This window comes from Sciurus vulgaris (genome assembly GCF_902686455.1).
Source record: "Sciurus vulgaris genome assembly, chromosome: 1".
Lineage (NCBI taxonomy): Eukaryota > Metazoa > Chordata > Mammalia > Rodentia > Sciuridae > Sciurus > Sciurus vulgaris.
In genome coordinates, this window is record NC_136461.1 from 144,303,385 (window position 1) to 144,322,836 (window position 19,452).

At 33.5% G+C, this 19,452-nt stretch overlaps 1 protein-coding gene across 4 annotated transcripts in view; it reads right to left on the bottom strand.

The window, feature by feature from the left end:
• Positions 1–19,452, bottom strand: part of ARFGEF1 (ARF guanine nucleotide exchange factor 1) — a 112,910-nt gene that overhangs the window by 81,555 nt on the left and 11,903 nt on the right. For 3 of the 4 annotated variants that reach the window (XR_013757389.1, XM_079101239.1, XM_079101240.1), the window contains exons 2-4: positions 2,783–2,813; positions 1,992–2,148; positions 659–805 (exon numbers count right to left, since the gene is read on the bottom strand). Coding sequence is in view for 2 of the 4 variants with exons in the window: in XM_079101239.1 (XP_078957365.1) it covers positions 659–805; positions 1,992–2,148; positions 2,783–2,813 (335 nt within the window). In the remaining 2 variants the exon portion in view is untranslated. Of the gene's footprint in view, positions 1–658; positions 806–1,991; positions 2,149–2,782; positions 2,814–19,452 lie in introns of those variants that run through there. The other variant, XM_079101241.1, reaches the window with a different exon arrangement.

Sequence of the window (19,452 nt, forward strand, 5' to 3'; positions counted from 1 at the left end):
TCTATAACATACTACCATTAATAGACTGAACATGACTAGTTTTTCTCTACAGTAATTCAACCAGGCTGGGGAGGTAGCTCAGTTGGTAGAGTGCTTGCCTTGCAAGTACAAGGCCCTGGGTTCAATCCCCAACACCACAAAAAAAAAAAAAAAAAAAAAAGATTTCAACCATCCAGGTTCATTGTAGCATGAAACTAGAATAGAGTTTTGCTGAGCGGGTTCAGTACACAGATAGGTGCAAGGCAATCAGGAAAGCTGGTGGACAGTATTTCATGTGGTGATTGTTTCATGGGTTGAGAGGAGTCCAACAAAAAGAAGTAGCAAGCTCACAGATTTAAGAACCACCCTACAGATTGAAGGGTAGAATACATATGACAAACACACCAGAAATAGAAAAACTGTGGAACAGACTCTGGGGCCCAAACCTAAATTGGGACATTCTAAAGAAGGAATACAGGAATATAGTTGTCTTCTAATGAATTCTTGGCATTCAACAAAATCCCTGGATGTGGAGTCTTAAAAACATCCAATCATCTCTGTTACAGCAAGAATGAATGTAAAGGGACCTTCCCTAATACTGCAAGGTATATCAGACAGGTTTCTGATTTTAAAAAGTATAGATTATGAACAACAAATCACTTTATAAAAAACTAATTACCTTTATTATCTGCAACTGAACGCCTTCATCTGTTTGAGGACCTTGGAAGCAGCCACATATTGTTTCAATTATTCTATCAATCAATTTTTTGCCTGGTGTGGTGCTATCTGGAGCATTGCCTGTCAAGTGCCCATAAGCAATAAGTTTCTGAAATGGAAAAAAAAAAAAAAAAATCTAATAACCTTTTATACACACACACACACTCACACACATAGATATACACACACATATATACATACACATACATATACGCAAATTGAATAGAAACTACAATATGATTGAATATATATTAAAATTTTCACATAAAAAATTCAAGGTTTGATTAAAATCAAAGGCAATACAAACTTTTTTGGTTGAGTTTACTACCTATAAACAGGTAAAATTATTTATACTTGCAATAATCACAAAATAGAAACAGGCAATACTTTGAAAAAGCCAGGTCTTGAGAACTTGTCTCTGATGTGCTAGAATTGCTTACTGCCTACTATCTAAACAGGGTTTTATTGATACTGCTTTTGTGGAAAGTATTTTAACACTTAAATGATACAATCTCTTTCCAAATTAGATCTATCAATCTGCAGCAAACCTTATTTCTATATACTGGCTGCAATAAAACACCTATCTGTTCATTCATCATTAGGAAAGCACTAATACTGCAATTTCAATTTTCTGAAGAAAACAAGGTCAGATACCAGATGAACTAATCTTTAACCTATCTTAAGGACAAATTACATGAATTCCTAGCCACTGAATCGTTGGTTGAATTTGTGTAATCTCCAAAGTAAGTATCCCTCTATAGGGAGGCTGGCTTGTTTTATAAAATATCTAAGAGGATCTTGTGTGTATGTGTATGTCTGTGTATATGTAAAACAGGATGAAAGCACTCAATAATTTTTCTGATATAAACGAATGCCACAGCTGAGGTCCAGCAGTGAAATACTAAGTTGTGGAATATTAACCTATTGCTTTAACTAAAATAGCAGGCACTTAGTAAAATCATTTTCAAATAATGACATATATAAAATCAGTATTAGGTTATAAGCATTATGGTTCTTCCATTTCACTGATAGAAAAAATCCAAACCAACATTTTCATTATTGATAACCTTAGAAAAGACTTTAAAAGTCTCTCTAAGCTAATGATCTTGTTATCACTAAACCAGAAAAATCTTTTTTCAAGTATTATGTCTAATGAATATAAGTAACTATTTGGTTTCTCATCTCCAAAAAAGAATATTCAAGGCTTTCATGGAAATATGTGAATCATCAACTGTTGAGTAGTCTTTTAAAAACACTTTCCAAATAAGAGTTTTTAGATACTATTTTATACACACCTGTAAACAATCTAGAGATGTACTAACTATGCGGGGACATTTGGACTGACATGCCAACTCAAAGGGTAAGAAGTACTTGTCTGCTTCAATAAAATTGGTCTTTGATTTCACTGGTGGAAGGGTGCTTGATCCAGCTTTTGCTTCTCCATGAGGAGGACTAAAATAAAAAGAGTCTAATTAGAATATCACAATTATTATTGAGACATACAGAAACTTAGAATTTCAGTTCTAAAAGGAAGCTAAAGCAATTCTCTACCTTACCACATGTCATGAGGAAACCAAAGCTACCAAAACTGATTTACCACAAGGTCAAAAAGTAGTGGCCAGAGCTGTTACTAAACAGAATATATAAGAGTCTTGTCTAATAAACTGACAAAGATCTCTAGAACTTTCATAAAAATATCCCACTGCCATCTAAATTTGTTATCATAATACCTTAAAAGCAATGGATTTTCTACTTGTCCTGAAGTTAAACTGACCTTCCAAACAGGCTAATACTGTCAAAGAAATATAATTTTTCTAAATACAAATCAAAGACTTCAAGAAAAGACTTGAAAATATAGCTCATGATATTTCAGAAGTATCTTTCTGTACTTATTTATATATTGTTCTATATTTAAGTATGCTTTCAAATTATATTTCTTAAAAACCATTTTAAAAAAATTGATTTTACTGTAAGCGCACACACAGAAAATTTGCTACATTAAAAATACAGGTGACTGTATTAATATTTCAGTACAGACTAACAAATTAGCAAATTATTTTTATTAAAGAAAAAAAATCCCACAAACCTCTGTTTTTCAGTTTCAGTTTTTATTTCCTCTGTTGGGGGAAAAGAAAAGAAGCATACATTAGAAAACTTGACAACAGACAACAGAAAAGTCACTAATTTGAATTTATGCTTTATAAACTCATTTGGAACTTCTACAAAAGTTGGGGAAATACAAATTGAAAAGAAAACTGGGTGTTTTAATATATGTATTTATTTAGTACAAAACCCAACATTAATAACCATAGATGTGAAATTCCTAACACATTCACCTTTCTCAGAGCATTTCCTTTTCTGTCAAGAAACTCTATTAACCACAAGTATTGAATAAAATATCATACATATTATATACTGAAGTCACAAAATGTAAAGCACATGTTGAGTGACAGGGAAAACAATTCTCAACGTATCAGTCTTGTGCATCTCAAGCCTGAACTATAACTTCTTGAACATGTTTATGTGTGTGAATATTTAAACAATTTTTCTATTTATGACCATAAAAGGTACAATAAAATATGCAGGCCCAATTTAAATTACAGGGAATTTGCCCTTTCACTATTTATGCAATAAGGAATGAGCTAAATTAGATAAACCCTACCTATAATAGAAGACCCTTAAATTTAATCAATATACAGGGGATTCCAGTTGACTAAATCTACTTGAAATCTGGAAGAAAAACATTCAAATATAATACATGCCAAGCAATGTTAATTTGACATGTACTAACTTTACATAGATCATTACTTATCACATATAGTAAGATATTTAAACCTTACAACAAGTCCATGAGGTATGGACTATGATATTCCCATTTTAAACATTAGGAAATCAAAGTAGACTGAATAACTTGTCGGATTATTGCATGAGTTGAGTGTGGCTAACTGCATTTTACCAGATTTCAATACCAGGTAATCAAACTGCAGATCCTTAGAATATAGCAGTATCTAAGAATATTAAGTAAAATGTGGACATCATATACAACTCAGGTCTATACATTTAGTAATATTAAAAATATCCTTTATTGAATATTTTCTATGTACTGGGAGTTATACTAAGACCTCCATAAAGTGATGTTGCCAAATCACCTTGCTATGCAATATATGCATAAAATATGTATAATGTATTCATTACCAACTATTTGCCAGGCACTTGATTTTCAGTATTTCAGTCTAGTTCTCTGTGCACCAAAGCCTTTTCCGTTTTACTAATGGTAGTAATAAAAGAGGGTCAGTGTAAAAAATATTACCTGGAACTACTTAAAATACTAATTAATAAAGGTTCTCAAAGTCTAGTTGAAATCTGCATATTGACTACTAAAATTACACAGATCACCAGGACAAAAAGGTAAAAGTTTATATCACCTTATGGATGGGCTGGGAATATAGCTCAGTTGGTAGAGTGCTTGCCTCACAAGCACAAGACTTTAGGTTCAATCCCCAGCACCGCAAAAAAAAGTATGGATAAAGAAAAATGTTGTACTATTTACCCTACATATCCATATAAAATAATTTTTAAAACAGTAACTTTCCATTTTAAAATATTACATTATTTAAGTGGATAAGCTCTGACTAAAATACAGGTAGGTATGGTAAAAAAAATAAAAGATTTGAGGCAGGGAAAAAAAAAGAGGTGGCAGTTTTTTAAATAAGGTGAAGTTCCATTCATAAAATGATTAAGGAAGGGTATTCTGCTTAAGTAAATTTTATATTAAGAATATCAAAAGAAGCAAAACAGTTTAAAGAACACTGTTTGATACCTTCTGTCATTAAGTAACTGTGTGATCAAGAGAAAAAACTCTCACTTCACTACTAGATGATTGTAAAGGTTCCTCATATCCTAAAACATGACTGGACAACAGCCCCACCACCTGCTCTTGTATGGTCCATGAGCTTTACTATGATTTTCCAGCCTAACATTTGCAATTAACTTAATTATAGGAAACACTAATTTTGAACCCTAATGAAGACAAATATTCTCTCCCCTTAAAAGAATTCTCTACTTTTCATTAAATGAGAATTAGAAAAAAATCATATCAATTATTTTAAATTTCATCAATAAAAATTTGTATTAGACTTTTTATCTTGTTATTTAAGTACCCTACATAACATCCTTGGATTCTTCCTCTTGGCCCCAAAAGCCCTTTGCAAGCTAATTATGCTGACTCTTGTTTTAAACCAAAATGATTCAAAGGATCTTATAGACCCTACAAACCATTTTACTGTATCACTCCATTAGTTGTTTAAATACTCTAATAAAAAACTTCCAATACAAGCTAAGTTGAATGTAGTGTTTCTCTACTAATTCAGATACCATCGTAATTTTCTTCTTTCTCCCCACTTCCTCTCTCATATTCCCTTTTTCTCCTTCTATATTGTAAGTTTTATGACAAGGAGGGAAGCCCTGTTCAAAACTACTCGATAAATTTATTACAAAGAAATAAAAGTACTTTAACTCTCAATGTTTCTAACACTTTAAATTACAATAGACTAAATATGAGCTGTAGTATTTTTCTTCATTTCCCTATACAGCTAAGTTTTTAATGTTTTGACAAAAAATTTTGAAGGTCACATAACAATCACAATTATTCCCACTGATGATTAAAATAGCTTGCATGTTTTCAGCCTGCATAGTTATCCTTAGGTCTTGCAAAATGTCTATATTTTTACGGTCACACAAAGACTACCTGTATTCCTCTTAATATATTTCCTTTCAAAGGCATTCAAGGTCCCTTAAACTGAAAGACAGTAAAATTAAAATGTAAGCAAGATTAAAAGGACCAGAGGCAATGGAAGAATGGAAGAGAGATTATTATTTATCAAAATACTGAAATGCACAATATTTTAAAACAAGCTGAATATTAAAATATGCAATACTACTTTATATTTGTGCAGCAATACACAGTTTAAAACACTTTTCCACACCTTAACTAATTTTATTCTCATAGGACAATTGCTTATTTTGTGAATAAGGAAAGTATGGATCAGATTAAATGATGGCTGATTTTGAGGACAGACAGCTGGGAAATAGTGATCCAGAAACTGTTTTTTCTTGTCTTAATGTAGTACCCATTACACTGTGCTATATTAAAGCAAATTTCTATTAAGTGGTACAACTGAACTGAAAAAAAAAAAAAAAAAATCATTCTAAATTATCAGGGCAAACTTATAAAGTAGTGGTTCTCAAAGTGTGGTCCCAGGACCAACAGCATCGACATCACCTGGAAGTTTGTTAGAAATGCAAATCATGGATGGGAGGGCAATTTGATAGCAACATGTCACTCTTCAGATACCAGCCTAGCTGAACTGCTGGCTAGGCAGGTATCCCCTACCCCTACCCCACCACTCCATATGCAGCCCTCCGGAAGCTGTACACTAGGTCAAAGGGGACCAGATACAAGAGAACTGTTCTTTAATCAAGGGTATATGAGTAGCTGTGCTCCCCTGCTAGAACCTCCCAAGCTCTCAACTAATGCAAATCCTTAGGCCCCACCCCCAAGCCAACTGACTCAAACTCTGAAGGTAAAGTTCTGTATCTGTATTTTGAAAAGTATTCAAGGGAATTTTAAAACACAAGCAAGTTTATCACTGCTATGAAGTCACTGAAAAAAACAAATGGAAAACAGCTGGGTTTCATCTAACATATCCACAGCCATTTAATGTTTCTGTAAGACTTCTTTGACTAGGCTTTGAATGTCCCATAACACAATCTTTGATACTGTCTCTGTTTTAACAAATTAGAGCTTGGAAACCATTTGGGTTAGGTTTTACAGTAGACTCAAGAAATAAACTAATTCTCAATTATTACAGAAAAACATCAGAAGAAAAAACTATTAAAGCATCAAAATAAGCAGCATATTTAAAATAAAAATCATACCATGTTTAATTATAAAATACTTTCTCATTAAATTCAGAAACAAAGTTGACTACTGCTATAATTGGATACTGAATGTTCTTCAAAGGTCCCTTGTTAAAGTCTGGTGCCCAGAGTGGCTCTATTGGGAAGTGATGGAACCTTTAAGAGGAGGTCCTAGCAGGAGGTCTTTAGGTCATTATCCTTGAAGTGGACAGTGCTTCCCAATCCCTTCCTCATTCTTCTTTGCTTCTTAGATATGAGGGGAACAGTTTTGCCCTGCCAGGTGCTCCTGCCAGATTTGGTACCTCTCCACAGGCCTGCCACCACATGGGTTAATCAATCATGGACTGAAACCTCCAAAACTATGAGACAAATTAAGTCTTTTTCTCCTATAATTGTCTCAGGTACTTTGTTATGGTAACAGAAAGCTGAGTAACATAACCACAATCTGTTAAATATTTCCAACAATGCTCTGAAAATACTAGACATTGTAACCAGATAATATGTGATATTACCTTTTCTGAGCTGAAATAAGATACAAAGACACTTGATTTGTTCAGTGATATTTAACTGTGTAACCACAGCTCTTTTTTAAAAAATTCCACAATTTGAATATTCAAATTCTTTCAGTAATTAATTTCTATTCCTTTAGAACTGCTTTTATACGATTTTTAATAACCTCTTAGAAACACAGCAGTGCATTACAGGTGGAAAATCTTTTTAATCAAAATTAGAGGAAATGGGTCACGGTGAATTAGCATAAGAATAGATTTTAAAGTGTTTTGAAAGGAACACAAGTTTTATTCCTTTCAGATACAGTCAATAATTGAAAGCAAGACAACAATGTTCATGAGACACAGAGTAAATTAACTGAGTATATTCAAGTTATATTTGATCTCCTAAAAATATTAAAAATTCCCTATTATTTTTACTATTAACTTATTTAGAAGCTCCCTTCCCAACTGACATACAAATACCAACTTCAACATAATACCTGCATGAATTCAACATCAATTTCATCTTATACGTAGCATTGTTTACAGAAAAGTAGCAGTTACTCAATGCTGACTAAACTGTAATATAAGGAAAGACTTCAGTCACATGAATAGTTTTTAATAAACACATTAGAATTTATACATCCAAAGTGTTACTTTAGTACTATGATCCATCTCAAATTGTGTATACAAAGCTGGGAGTGGTAGTACATGGCTGTAATCCTGTGACTTGGGAGTCTGAGGCAAGACAGCCTCGGAAATTTAATGAGACCTTGACTCAAATAAAAAGGTAAAGCCCTGAATTCAATACCCAGTATCCCCCCCCCCCAAAAAAAAGTGTATGCAAGCATTATTCCAGGGGAAAAGTGCATAATTCTTATTTGATTAACAAAGAAGCCCACGACCCTATATGAAGTTGCTATATGTCAGTTATGATTAAAAACAGTGAGTTAACAGGCGGGGGTTGTGGCTCAGTAGTACAGTACTTGCCTAGCACGTATGAGGTGCTAGGTTTGAGTCTCACTCAGTACCACATATAAATAAATAAATAAAATAAAGGTCCATCAAAATTAAAAAAAAAAAAGTTAATAAAAACAGTGAGTTGAATCAACTATGACAATATATATGAAAGTATGTTTTACTAAAATATGAAAGTGCTTTTTAATAAAACAATGCAGAAATACAAGGAATTACTCTAGAAAATAGCATTCCTTTTAAAGGTTGACTTTTCCAAAACCATATGTGTGACTTTAGAAACACATTTCAAGAAGGAAAAAAATAATAATAATACATTTCATATAAGAATTAAAATACAGGAGTTAAACAGAATGACAGTTACTTAGGGCAGAGATAATGGCTTGAACCAAAGCTGTCACAAGAGGAAGGAAAAACTGTAAATTCCACGGGCAAGGAAGAATAGAACCACCTCATTTGTTGCAGGGAGAGTGGTTAACAAAAAGAGATCGGGCTTGCATGACTGGATGAAAGGTATCATTAACTTAAGACATAAAATGCAATTTTCTCAGTGTCAGGACAGCAATGGAGAGAAAAGGTGAGAAAGCAAGTTTGGATTATGTTCAAGTGGCAATAATTGGCAGGAACCAAGACAGGTTGAGTATCCCTCATCTGAAATGCTTAAGACAAGAAATGTTTGAGATTTTATAGTTTTTTGTATTTTGGAATATTTGCATAGACTTTACTGATTGAACAACCCTAATCTAAATCTGTGAAATCATAAATGCTCTGAGACTACAAATTTTCTGAGAAACAAGTTTTAGATTTTGAAGCATTTCTGATTCTGAAATGATTTTCAGATTAGGGATATTCAACCTGAGTAGGAATTTGAAGACTGGGAGACAGAGTAGCAGACCATTTTTTTCCAAAATGGCCAGTATGATATCTGCCATGCATATTCTTCTACAAAGCGACCTTGTCACAACCCAAAGAAGAGACAGAATCTAATTCCCCTTCCCTTGAATCTAGGTTAGCCTTAAAGATTCATTTACAAATAACAGAATGCAGTGAAAGTGACAGCGTAAAACTGTCAAGGTTGGGTCAGGAAAAAACCATGTAGCTCTTGCCTGATTCTTTTGGAATGCGGGATCTCCAAACATCCCTCCTGGGACCTTAGAGGCCCGGATGTGAGAACCCCAAGCAAGCCAGTTGGAAATCACATAAAAGAGGTTCAGTCAACAATCCCAGATGAGACCAGCTTTCAGGTCAGCCCAGGCACCATGCATGTGAATGAAGAATCCCCAATTTTCAGTTCCCCACCATTCATAACTCCCACAGTCATTTGAATTTTCCCAGCTGAGGTTCCAAACATTGTTCCAGACTTGTCCCATCAGAACTTCTAACAGTCACATAAAACAGTCACTGTGTCATATCAAGAAGTCTTGGGATGCTTTATTATTCAGCAATAGATAAATGAAACAAAAAGAGCTAGAGGCATAAGACGACTAGGGTCTGAAACAAATTCTTAGCAAATGGGAGGGCAAGATAAATGAGAGGCACAAAGAACTTTCAAGAACATGGGAAGTTCTTTTAATGTGTTGTAAGGGTATGGATACAGAAAGCAGATAACTAAGAAATATGTTTAATAAAATGCACCTACTGCTTTGTCCCCTAAATTCCTTGTAATGCTTCTTTATCTACCTCCTCGGAATCTGGATAATCTACAGTTGACCTGGCAAACTGACTTCTTCCTTTGAGATGGAACCCAAAATTCACTTCCTAGGTGAAAATTCCACAATCAGCAACAGTTTCCCACCATTTCCCACCCTCACCATCATTGCTTATGTGTTCCCACAGAAAGGGAATACAATATGTAGTACAATATGATATTTTGATGTGTTTGCATTGTCAAATGGTTAAATAGAGCTAATTAATGAATATATTATTTCATGTATTTATCATGTTTTGTAGTGAAACATTTAAAAATCCACTCAGTAATTCTGATATATACAGTAAGTACTATAGTCACAGTAGATAAAATCTGAAAACAATCTAAGTGTTCACTGAACAAATGAAATACAGAAAACGTGTTTTATTAACAGAATACTATTAAGCCTTGAAAGAGAAGGAAATCTTGTCATTAGAAACAACATGGATTAACCTAGAGGATATTATGATTAGTGAAATAATCCAGGTATACAAAGTCAAATATTACATGATCTCATTTATATATGGCATCTTAAAAAGTCAAACTTAAATAAACAAGGGTAGAATAGTGGTTAACAGAGTTTGGGGAAGAAGACGTTGATCAAAGGGTACAAAATTTCAGTGAGACAAGAGGAATAACCTTTAGTGATCTACTGTAAATATAGGAACATTAAATTTTTTTTTAAATTCCTGACACCTAGTACAGTGTGAGAAATAAAAAGTAGATGGTTTGTAAATGTTACTAAATTAAGGAGAACTGTTAGAGAAGAAAATAACAACTTCCTTGTCTTTCTCTATTATTTCCTTCCCTTTTTATCACACCTTCCCAACTTATGGTTCTTAAATATAACAACAGAGGTAGAAAGTGATGCTGTGAGTTTCTAAAGCTACCTGTTTTGAATTCATTTGGAGCATAACCTGTACTTAGATTCATGAGTTTTCAAGTCATTTAATTGGCTAGAAGAAACAAAGCTAAGAAACCTAGGTGAGCCTGGGGAAAAACACCAAACACTTTTTGCTCATCAGCTTCAGTCTCAAATCCAAAGACACTAAGCAGCCTTTCTCTTCAAACAAAACCAGTGAATGGGCACAATCAATGGTTTTCAGAATTGTTTAACTGCAAACCACAGGAAGAAATACTTTAGACTGGATCCCAGAACACACCTACACATATGTTACAAAAGTAAAAATTAAATTATTATTCTTATTACATTCAATATAGGGTCATTTTCTATTCTATTTTATTAAAAACAACAATACTAGACATAAAACACAAAAGAGACTTCACAAACTATGGTGGTTTGTAACCACTAATACAAAATGTGCTGGTACTATACACTAACCTACAGATTCAAGAAGTTGAGTGAGCCAGATATGGTGGCAAACACCTGTGCTTCCAGCAACTCAGGAAGCTGAGGCAGGAAGATCACAAGTTCAAGGCCAGCCTCAGCAACTTAGTGAGACCCTGACCCAAGATGAAAAAATAAAAAAGGCTGGGGATGCAGCTCAGTGGTAAAGCATGCCTGCATTCAATCCCCAGTATTGTGAGGATTAAAAATAAAGGCGGGGGTGGGGGGGCAAGGGAGTAGCAGAAGCAGTTGAGCAAATTAAAACAAAATAGAAATCCAAGGAAATAAATGCCAAAGCACATTATAATCAAATTAAAGAAAACTAAACACAAAGAAAAGTACCTTGAAAGCACATTGTTTACAGAGGAACAATGCCTTAGAATGACAATGGATTTCTCACAGAACTTTATGGTGACCATCATCTGGGGGCAGTGGTAGGACATTTCCAAGAGTTGAAAGAAAAGAACTATTACACAGAGTTATGCATAAGTAAATAGTTTTTCAATGAAAAATTCTGAAGGAATGAAATATAAAATCAAGATCTCAGATGAAATAAAAAAAAACCTAGTAGCCACCAGACCTACCCTGAAAGAATCTGTAAAGTTCTTCAAACAGAAAGAAAATGCTAAAGAAATTTTGAAACATCAGAAACATGAAAAGTGTAAAGATACAGAGAAATGTAACAGTATCCTCCCTCTTCAGTTTTCTAAATATGTTACACATCTGAAGAAAAAAAAAAATAATGTCAGTTGTTGCTCTTCGTGTATGCGGGGAAAATTTTTAAGATAATACTATAAAGTGGGAAGGTAAAGAGATGGAGCTAAAGTTTCTACAGTTTACTTAAATTAATATAATGCTGACATCAATATAATGTTGTAAGTTATGAATGAATAATTTAAAGCCTAACAACCATTTTAAACATCAAATATACACTAAACAAACTCCACAGAAAAATTAAAATGTAAGGCTAAATATTTTGAGAAACCCACATGAAAGTAGGAAAAGGGACAAAGGAAAAAAATACCAGAAAACAAAAGTAAAATGGCAGACTTAAGCCATAACATTACCAATATTACATTAAATATAAAAGGTCTAAGTACAATAATTAAAAGACTGAGTTTGGCAAATAAAATTTAAAAAACATGAACCTACTATAAGTAATGTTCCCCTCCCCAGGGGGATACATTCCAAGACCACCAGTAGATACCTGAAACTGTGGAAAAGTACCAAATCTTACATATACTATGTTTTACCTATACAATGCATACATAAAACAAATGCTTTTTCCATCTTTATGACTTATCATATACTATGACTGTAATTTTTATAGACTGAGATATGACAGCAAAACTAGTATGAATTTATTTTTCCTTCACAAACTTATGAATATAAGATCCATTCTTACTGTAGATTCTAGCAACCTCAACATATGACATTTTTTCCCCTTATTAAAAATCAAGAACTTCCATCTTTCACTTAAAGGAAGCACTTTCTGGTTTGTCTTTGGCATATCCAAACTGCCAGCATCACTAGTCTTGTGTATTAGGGCATTATCAGGTAAAATATAGGTTATCTGAACACAAGTACTGTTTTGACAGTGGACCCATAACTGAGAATCATTTATACAATGTGGACATGTCAGACAAAGTAATGATGCGTATCCTGTATGAAATGAAGTAGGATAGTGCAAGATGTAAAACTTAAAAATTATTTATGAAATTTTTCATTTAATATTTTTGGACTATAATTGACCACTGACAACTAAAACTGTGGAAAGCAAAACCCCATGTAGGAGTGGACTACTATTTTTGCTAGTAACATGCAACTAACTTTAAATACTGTATTGTAATGGTACAGGTAAGTTGAAAACAGATGGAAAAAAATATTAAAAGAAAGCAGGAGTGGCTATACTAATGTCAGCTAAATCCGAAGTGGACATAACAAGAAAATAACTGAACAAAATACATTACAGAAAAAAACTCATTATATAATGATAAAAGTCAAATCATCAGGAACACATAAGTAATCCTAAATGCAATAAACAAAAGCTTCAAAATACATGACTGAAATGTACAGAAAGAAAAGACAAATCTGCAATCATAGCCAAAGACTTACACATCCTTTTCCCTATTAACAGAAATATTAGACTAAAAAACCACCAGGGTGATAGAGCTAAACATACATTAACAGGATTTAAATTTATAAAATAATCCACTGAACAAGAATAGAATACACATTCTTTTCAAACACCCACAGAATATTTGCCAAGACAGTCCACACACTAGATTATAAAACAAAACTCAACAAATTTAAAAGAATTGAGAAAGTGTGTTCTCTAAGCATAATGAAATAGGAATCAAGGGGAATAACAGTAAGATTTCCAAATGCTTGGAAATTAAACGCAATTCTAAATAATCCACATGTTAAGAGGAAGTCCCTAGGGCAATTTAAAAAACAAAAGAAACAGAACAAAAATGATAATGTAATGAATTTTGTGGGATACAGCTAAAACATGCTGAATGAGAGATTCAACACCAAATGCTTCATTAGAAAAGAGGAAAAGGCTCCAAACCTAAGCTTCCCAGCTTAAGCAACTAGGGGGAAAAGTGTGGAATAAAATCAAATCAAGTAGAAAAAAAGAATACAAGAGCAAAAATCAATTAAATTGAAAAATAGGAAAAATAAAAGAAAAAAATCAGATCTTTGAAAATATTGATACAAATGAAAAATTCTGATTAACTGTGCTAAGAGTCACAGGATAGCACAGGAAAAAAAAAAGATACAGAAGAGTGGAATTGAACAGGATATTATTACACATAATGTAGACATGAAAGGGACAAGGTGCAAACTCAACAAACATATAATTGTCAACTGAGATGAATGGACCAATCCCCCTGAAAGAAAAAATGACCACATTTCTCCCAACATGGAATTAATATTTTGAACAGTTCTATAACTCCCAAATACATTGATTGAATTAATAGTTCGAGAACTACGAAATATGAAATCTCCTAACTCAAACTGAAAAATCCTACCAAATATTTATAGAAGAATTAACACCAATTCTATACATATTCATAAAAAGCTTCCCAACTCCTTTAATGAACTCAATGTTGTTTTGATAATAAAATCAGATTGTTGTATAAAGTAGAATTAACTTTATAAAGAGTAGCTATTAAAAAAAGAAACCCAACAACATGAACTTGATGGAAAAAATAAATACTTTCTCCTAAGATCTGGAATAAGGCAAGTACACTTGTACCCTCATTACTTCTATTCAACTTTGTACTAAATGCGAGGGAAATGGAAAAGGAAGGGAGAGAAGAGGAATAGAAACACTTGGACTGGAAGGGGAAAAAATTATTCTTCCAAAGATGGCATTATTGTCTTAAGTAAAAAAAATCTTAGAACCTGCAACTTAGTGAGACCCTATCTCAAAATTAAAAATTAAAAAATAAAAAGACGAGGGCATGCAGCTTGGTGGTAAAGTGACCCCCGGCTCAATACCCAGTACAAAAAAAAAAAAAAATGTATAAAAAGGTAAGCTATAGAAAACTATTTGCAAATTATTTGACAAAGTAACTTTATCTAGACTAAACATTTTTTTAAACTCTTAAAACTAAGCAATAAGAAAAAACTACCAAATTTTAAAATGGGTAAAGGATTCAGACATTCCCCCCAAAGAATGCATATATGAATGTATATATGACAAACATACATATGAAAAGATGTTCAACATAGTCATTAAGGAAAGATGTTCAACATAGTCATTAAGGAAATGCAAAGAACAACCACAATGAGACACCACTACACATCTATTAAAATAGTTATAGTTTAAAAACACTGACACTATCAAGGGTTGGTGAGGATGTGGAGCAACCGGAACTCACACACATTGCTGGTGCGAATGTAAAATGGTATAGCCACTTTGGAAAACAGTTTGGAAGTTTCTTATAAAGTTAAACGTATACTTACCATATGACCCAGCAATCCCACTTCTGGGTACCTATCCTAGAGAAATGAAAACTTAAGTTCACATAAAAATCTGTACACAAATGTTTACAGTAACACTAGTCATACTCCCCAAAACTGCAAACTCGAATATTCTTCAATGAGTGATGGAAAAACAAACTAATACATCCACATAATGGAATAGTACTCAGTAATAAAAAAAGGAACAAACTACTAACACATGCAACAACTTAAATGATTTTCAAAAGCATGCTGAGTAAAAGAGGCCAGTCTCAAAGATCACACACTATAGATCCTATGTATATGACATTCGTAAAACATTAAAATTACATGAACTGTTTGTCAGTGTTCAGGTACGTAAGGAGGTGTGTGCATATAAAGATGCAGCACAAGGGAATTTTTTGGATTGCTTATACAGTTCTGTATATTGACTATAATAAAGGTTATAGAAATTTTCACATGTATTAAAATTCATGGAATTGTACACCATAAATACAGGCAATTTCACAGTATGCCCATATAAAAAGCAAAATTGTAAAGCAAAAATAAGATGCCTGGGCTCATTCTCAAGACTTAGTGAATCAGAAATTCCAGAATTGCAATGCAGTTGGTTGCATTTTTAAGAAGTTCCTTGGGTAATATTGGTGTATCTCCTTTTTAACATGGTAAATTTGATAAGGATGAGTACTTTTAACTCCTTAAAGTTGATTTCTCTATCTATTACTCCTTAAAGTTGATTTCTCATTCTATTACTTCTTTAGGTCAAACTCTCATGCCTCATCAAGCCAATTCATCTTCTATTTAATGCTAGAGTGATCTTTGACAAGATAAAGTTCAGCTCTTTAGCATGGCACATAAAACCTCCACGATTTGACCTGTTTACCACTCTCATCTCTCTCTATGCCCTTTTTTTTTTTTTTTTTTTTTTTGTATTTCACAACCCAATAGCAAAGAAATGTTGCAACTCCTCTAAAAATGGCCTGCTATTTTACACCTCTAGGCTTTGTTCAAACTGTGTTCTCTGCCTGAAACCCACTTCACCATCAATTTACCCAGCAAGTTCTTCTCAAGACAGCCTCTGTCATATGTTCTATGTCACTCCGCAACCTAAAATTCTTTCAGTGGTTTTCCATCAACTATCACATTTTCCATGAGCCTCATCTCTTATCACACCTCTCACAATTCACACCTTAGCTAATGATGTTCCCCCTTGCCCATAATATTTTTCCCACTCATCTTTTCCTGGGTAAAAACCCATGCATCCTTTTAAAACAAACAGCTGTTATCTCCAAGAAGTCTTCTCCTGCATTTAAGGCCCAGATAATTATACTTCTGTATTCTCATAGCTTTCTTCGGTTATTATAATCACAGCACTTACCTTATTACATTGAAATTTTTTTGAATATTGAATTTATTTTTTCATCTCCTTTAATTTGCTCCTTAAGAGCAAAGACCAAATTTTATATATTTATATTCCTTTAGCTTAACATAAAATCTGGAACAAATGAGCACTTAAGGGTTTCTTGAGGACAGCAATAAATGAAAGAGAAATTTTACCAGATAATACACATCTCCTTTTCTCCAAAAGGACAAAAGTGTCTAACTATGTGTAACACCTAAACCTCTACTTATAGCTCAGAGATCACTCTTCTAAGCTTATCAAGTTATATACTGTCAACTAAATATCTTAACTTCATGTCCAACCTGCATCTCAAACTCAATTTAAACATAGCAATCCCTTTTCTTCCTCAACCCACTTCAAAAGTGCTTTCTTAGTATTGTCATTTTTTTAACTGATCCAAGAGTCCCAAATCACTTCCTTAGAAACTTCAATATCATTCTAAATCCTTCCTTTCCTTCCTTCCACATACTCAAAGAGTTATAATGTCTGATTTGCTGAGATCTAAGCTTTCCGAATTCAGTGCCTCAGGTTCAAGCACCTGCTTCTTCAAACCTGGGCATAGCAACAATTTATTAATTTAATGGTCTCACTGCCTACAGTTCTGAATCCTAGCAATCTTTTTTTCATAATGGCAATGTGATTTTCTGAAATATATCATCATCATTTCACTCCTTTGCTTGGCACCTTCCTGACTATAAGAAAAAGTGGAAACTGCTTAGCATGGCATAAAAAGGTCTTCAAGGATCTGGTTCCTCCTTTCTTCCCTAAACTATATCTCACAGTCAAACTGAATTTCTTATAATTCCTGAAGTGGAGCCATGTTTTTTCATACCTCTGTACTCAAGTTCTACCTGTAAAATTCTACAGCATACTCATTTGGCAATCTTTCAAGACTGAGGTCTAGGGTGATAAAGTCCTAACTGCTCTACAAAGGTATTCCTAATCCATGACCCCAACCCACTACTACTCCTGGAAAGAACTGATCAATTCTTCCTTTAGGTTTCCATCAATTTCATATATGTCTATATACCACCTACTTATTACTTATAACATCAATTTATTGCAAATCTGTCTCCTTCCACCCAAGGAGATTTATCAGTTCCTTCAAGGCAGGAACCATACATGAATGTTCCCCAGCTTCCCTAGTTATCTAATACAATTGTGAGACACACTGAAATCTTCAATAAATGTTATTAAATAAAATGACAAAAGCTAATCAGTCTTTATATTGTTGTCCTCTTATTCCATCACTAGGGATTGAACCCAAGGACACTTTACCACTGAACTACATCCCCAGTCCTTTTTCTTTTTTGAGCCAAGGTCTCATTAAGTTACCCAGGCTGGCCTTGAACTTGTGATTCTCCTGTCTCAGGTTCCTGAATAACAGGGATGACAACTGGGATTATGTGCCACCATGCCCAGCTTTTATATTGTTTTTTAACCCTATGATGAAATCAGAATTCACACTAACAAAATTTAGTATACTAAACATTAGGTTGTCTCAAAAAGCCACAATGAAGCAAAAATCTACTATTTTGCTTTTAAAAAAAGAAAACAACTAATTAATAGGTATTCATTCCTGACATACACAAAATAAGTTAGCAAGTTATGATGAGTACTTACACCTTTTAAAGACTATGCATTGTTCCTAAGTGCAAAGTAAAAAAAGTTATTTTTAATACTTTCTCACTGCACCATTCTGTGCCTATTTATTCTCTCTCTCACCTATAACCTCAAGCTATCCTTAGGAGTTTCCCTCAGGCCTATTCCAGTCCTGCCATGCCCTATAATGACCCATGCTCCACAATTATTCCATTCTCTCATTACTTCAAATTTATCATTCTCTCAGTGGGGTAAAACTCAGATGAAGGCAAGAGAGTCCTCTTCTGAAACCTAAGGACAGCATCCAACTTCAGTAACTAATGTTTAATATTTCCTCAAAGAATATGCATCTTAAAAGAGGTAGTTATAGGGGCTGGGGAGATAGCTCAGTCGGTAGAGTGCTTGCCTTGCAAGCACAAGGCCCTGGGTTCGATCCCCAGCACCCAAAAAAAAAAAAAAAAAAAAAAAAAAGAGGTAGTTATAAATGCAAATAGTGAATTAATGTAATAAGAAAGCAGCTTTCTGAGACATTACCTAATGGATGAGGAAGGGAAGGAAGACATAGTTCATTTACACTGGACTAAATGAGTTGTAATGAAATTATACAATAGACACAAATTTCAGCTCACTGATTTCAAGAAAGCACTTATCAATAAGAACATCTGCAACTCACATTACTGCTTTTTAATTCAAATGAAATAAACAAGAAAGTATTCAATAAGTTGCAGTTTCTATAACTGAAAAGAACTTGGTATCCAACTCCAGAGAGAATGCAGATCCAAAAATTTGCATGAATAAAACTGATACTGGTTAGAGTTAGGGTTAGGGAGGGGGGCAAGTATGGAGGAAGAAAGTACTGCATAGAGGGTAAAGAGGGGTGGGAGGGGTGGGGGGAAGGGAAAAAATAACAGAATGAATCAAACAACATTACTGTATGTAAATTTATGATTACACAAATGGTATGCCTTTACGCCATGTACAAACAGAGAAACAACATGTATCCCATTTGTTTACAATAAAAAAAAAAAGATAAAAAAAAAAAAAAAAAAAAAAAAAAAACTGATACTGATTTTTCAATACTGGGTTTTCTACAGTCATCATATGACTTGGTGTCCTCTGGCTTTCATACCTAACTCATTTCTTTAATCCTGTTAGCTGCTTCTCATTCATCCTAGGGTCTAGCAAAAACCTGCCATCAACTTATTTTTTTTTTCATTCCACAATTTAGCAGTCACCAGGAGGGTCACATCAAGGGTTGTTAACTACATGCTAATTTGTATTTTAAGTTACTCTCATTTTAAAATTGTCCCAATTTCTTTAAAATCTGTCTTCATGAATCAAGAATGTCTTCATTTATCAA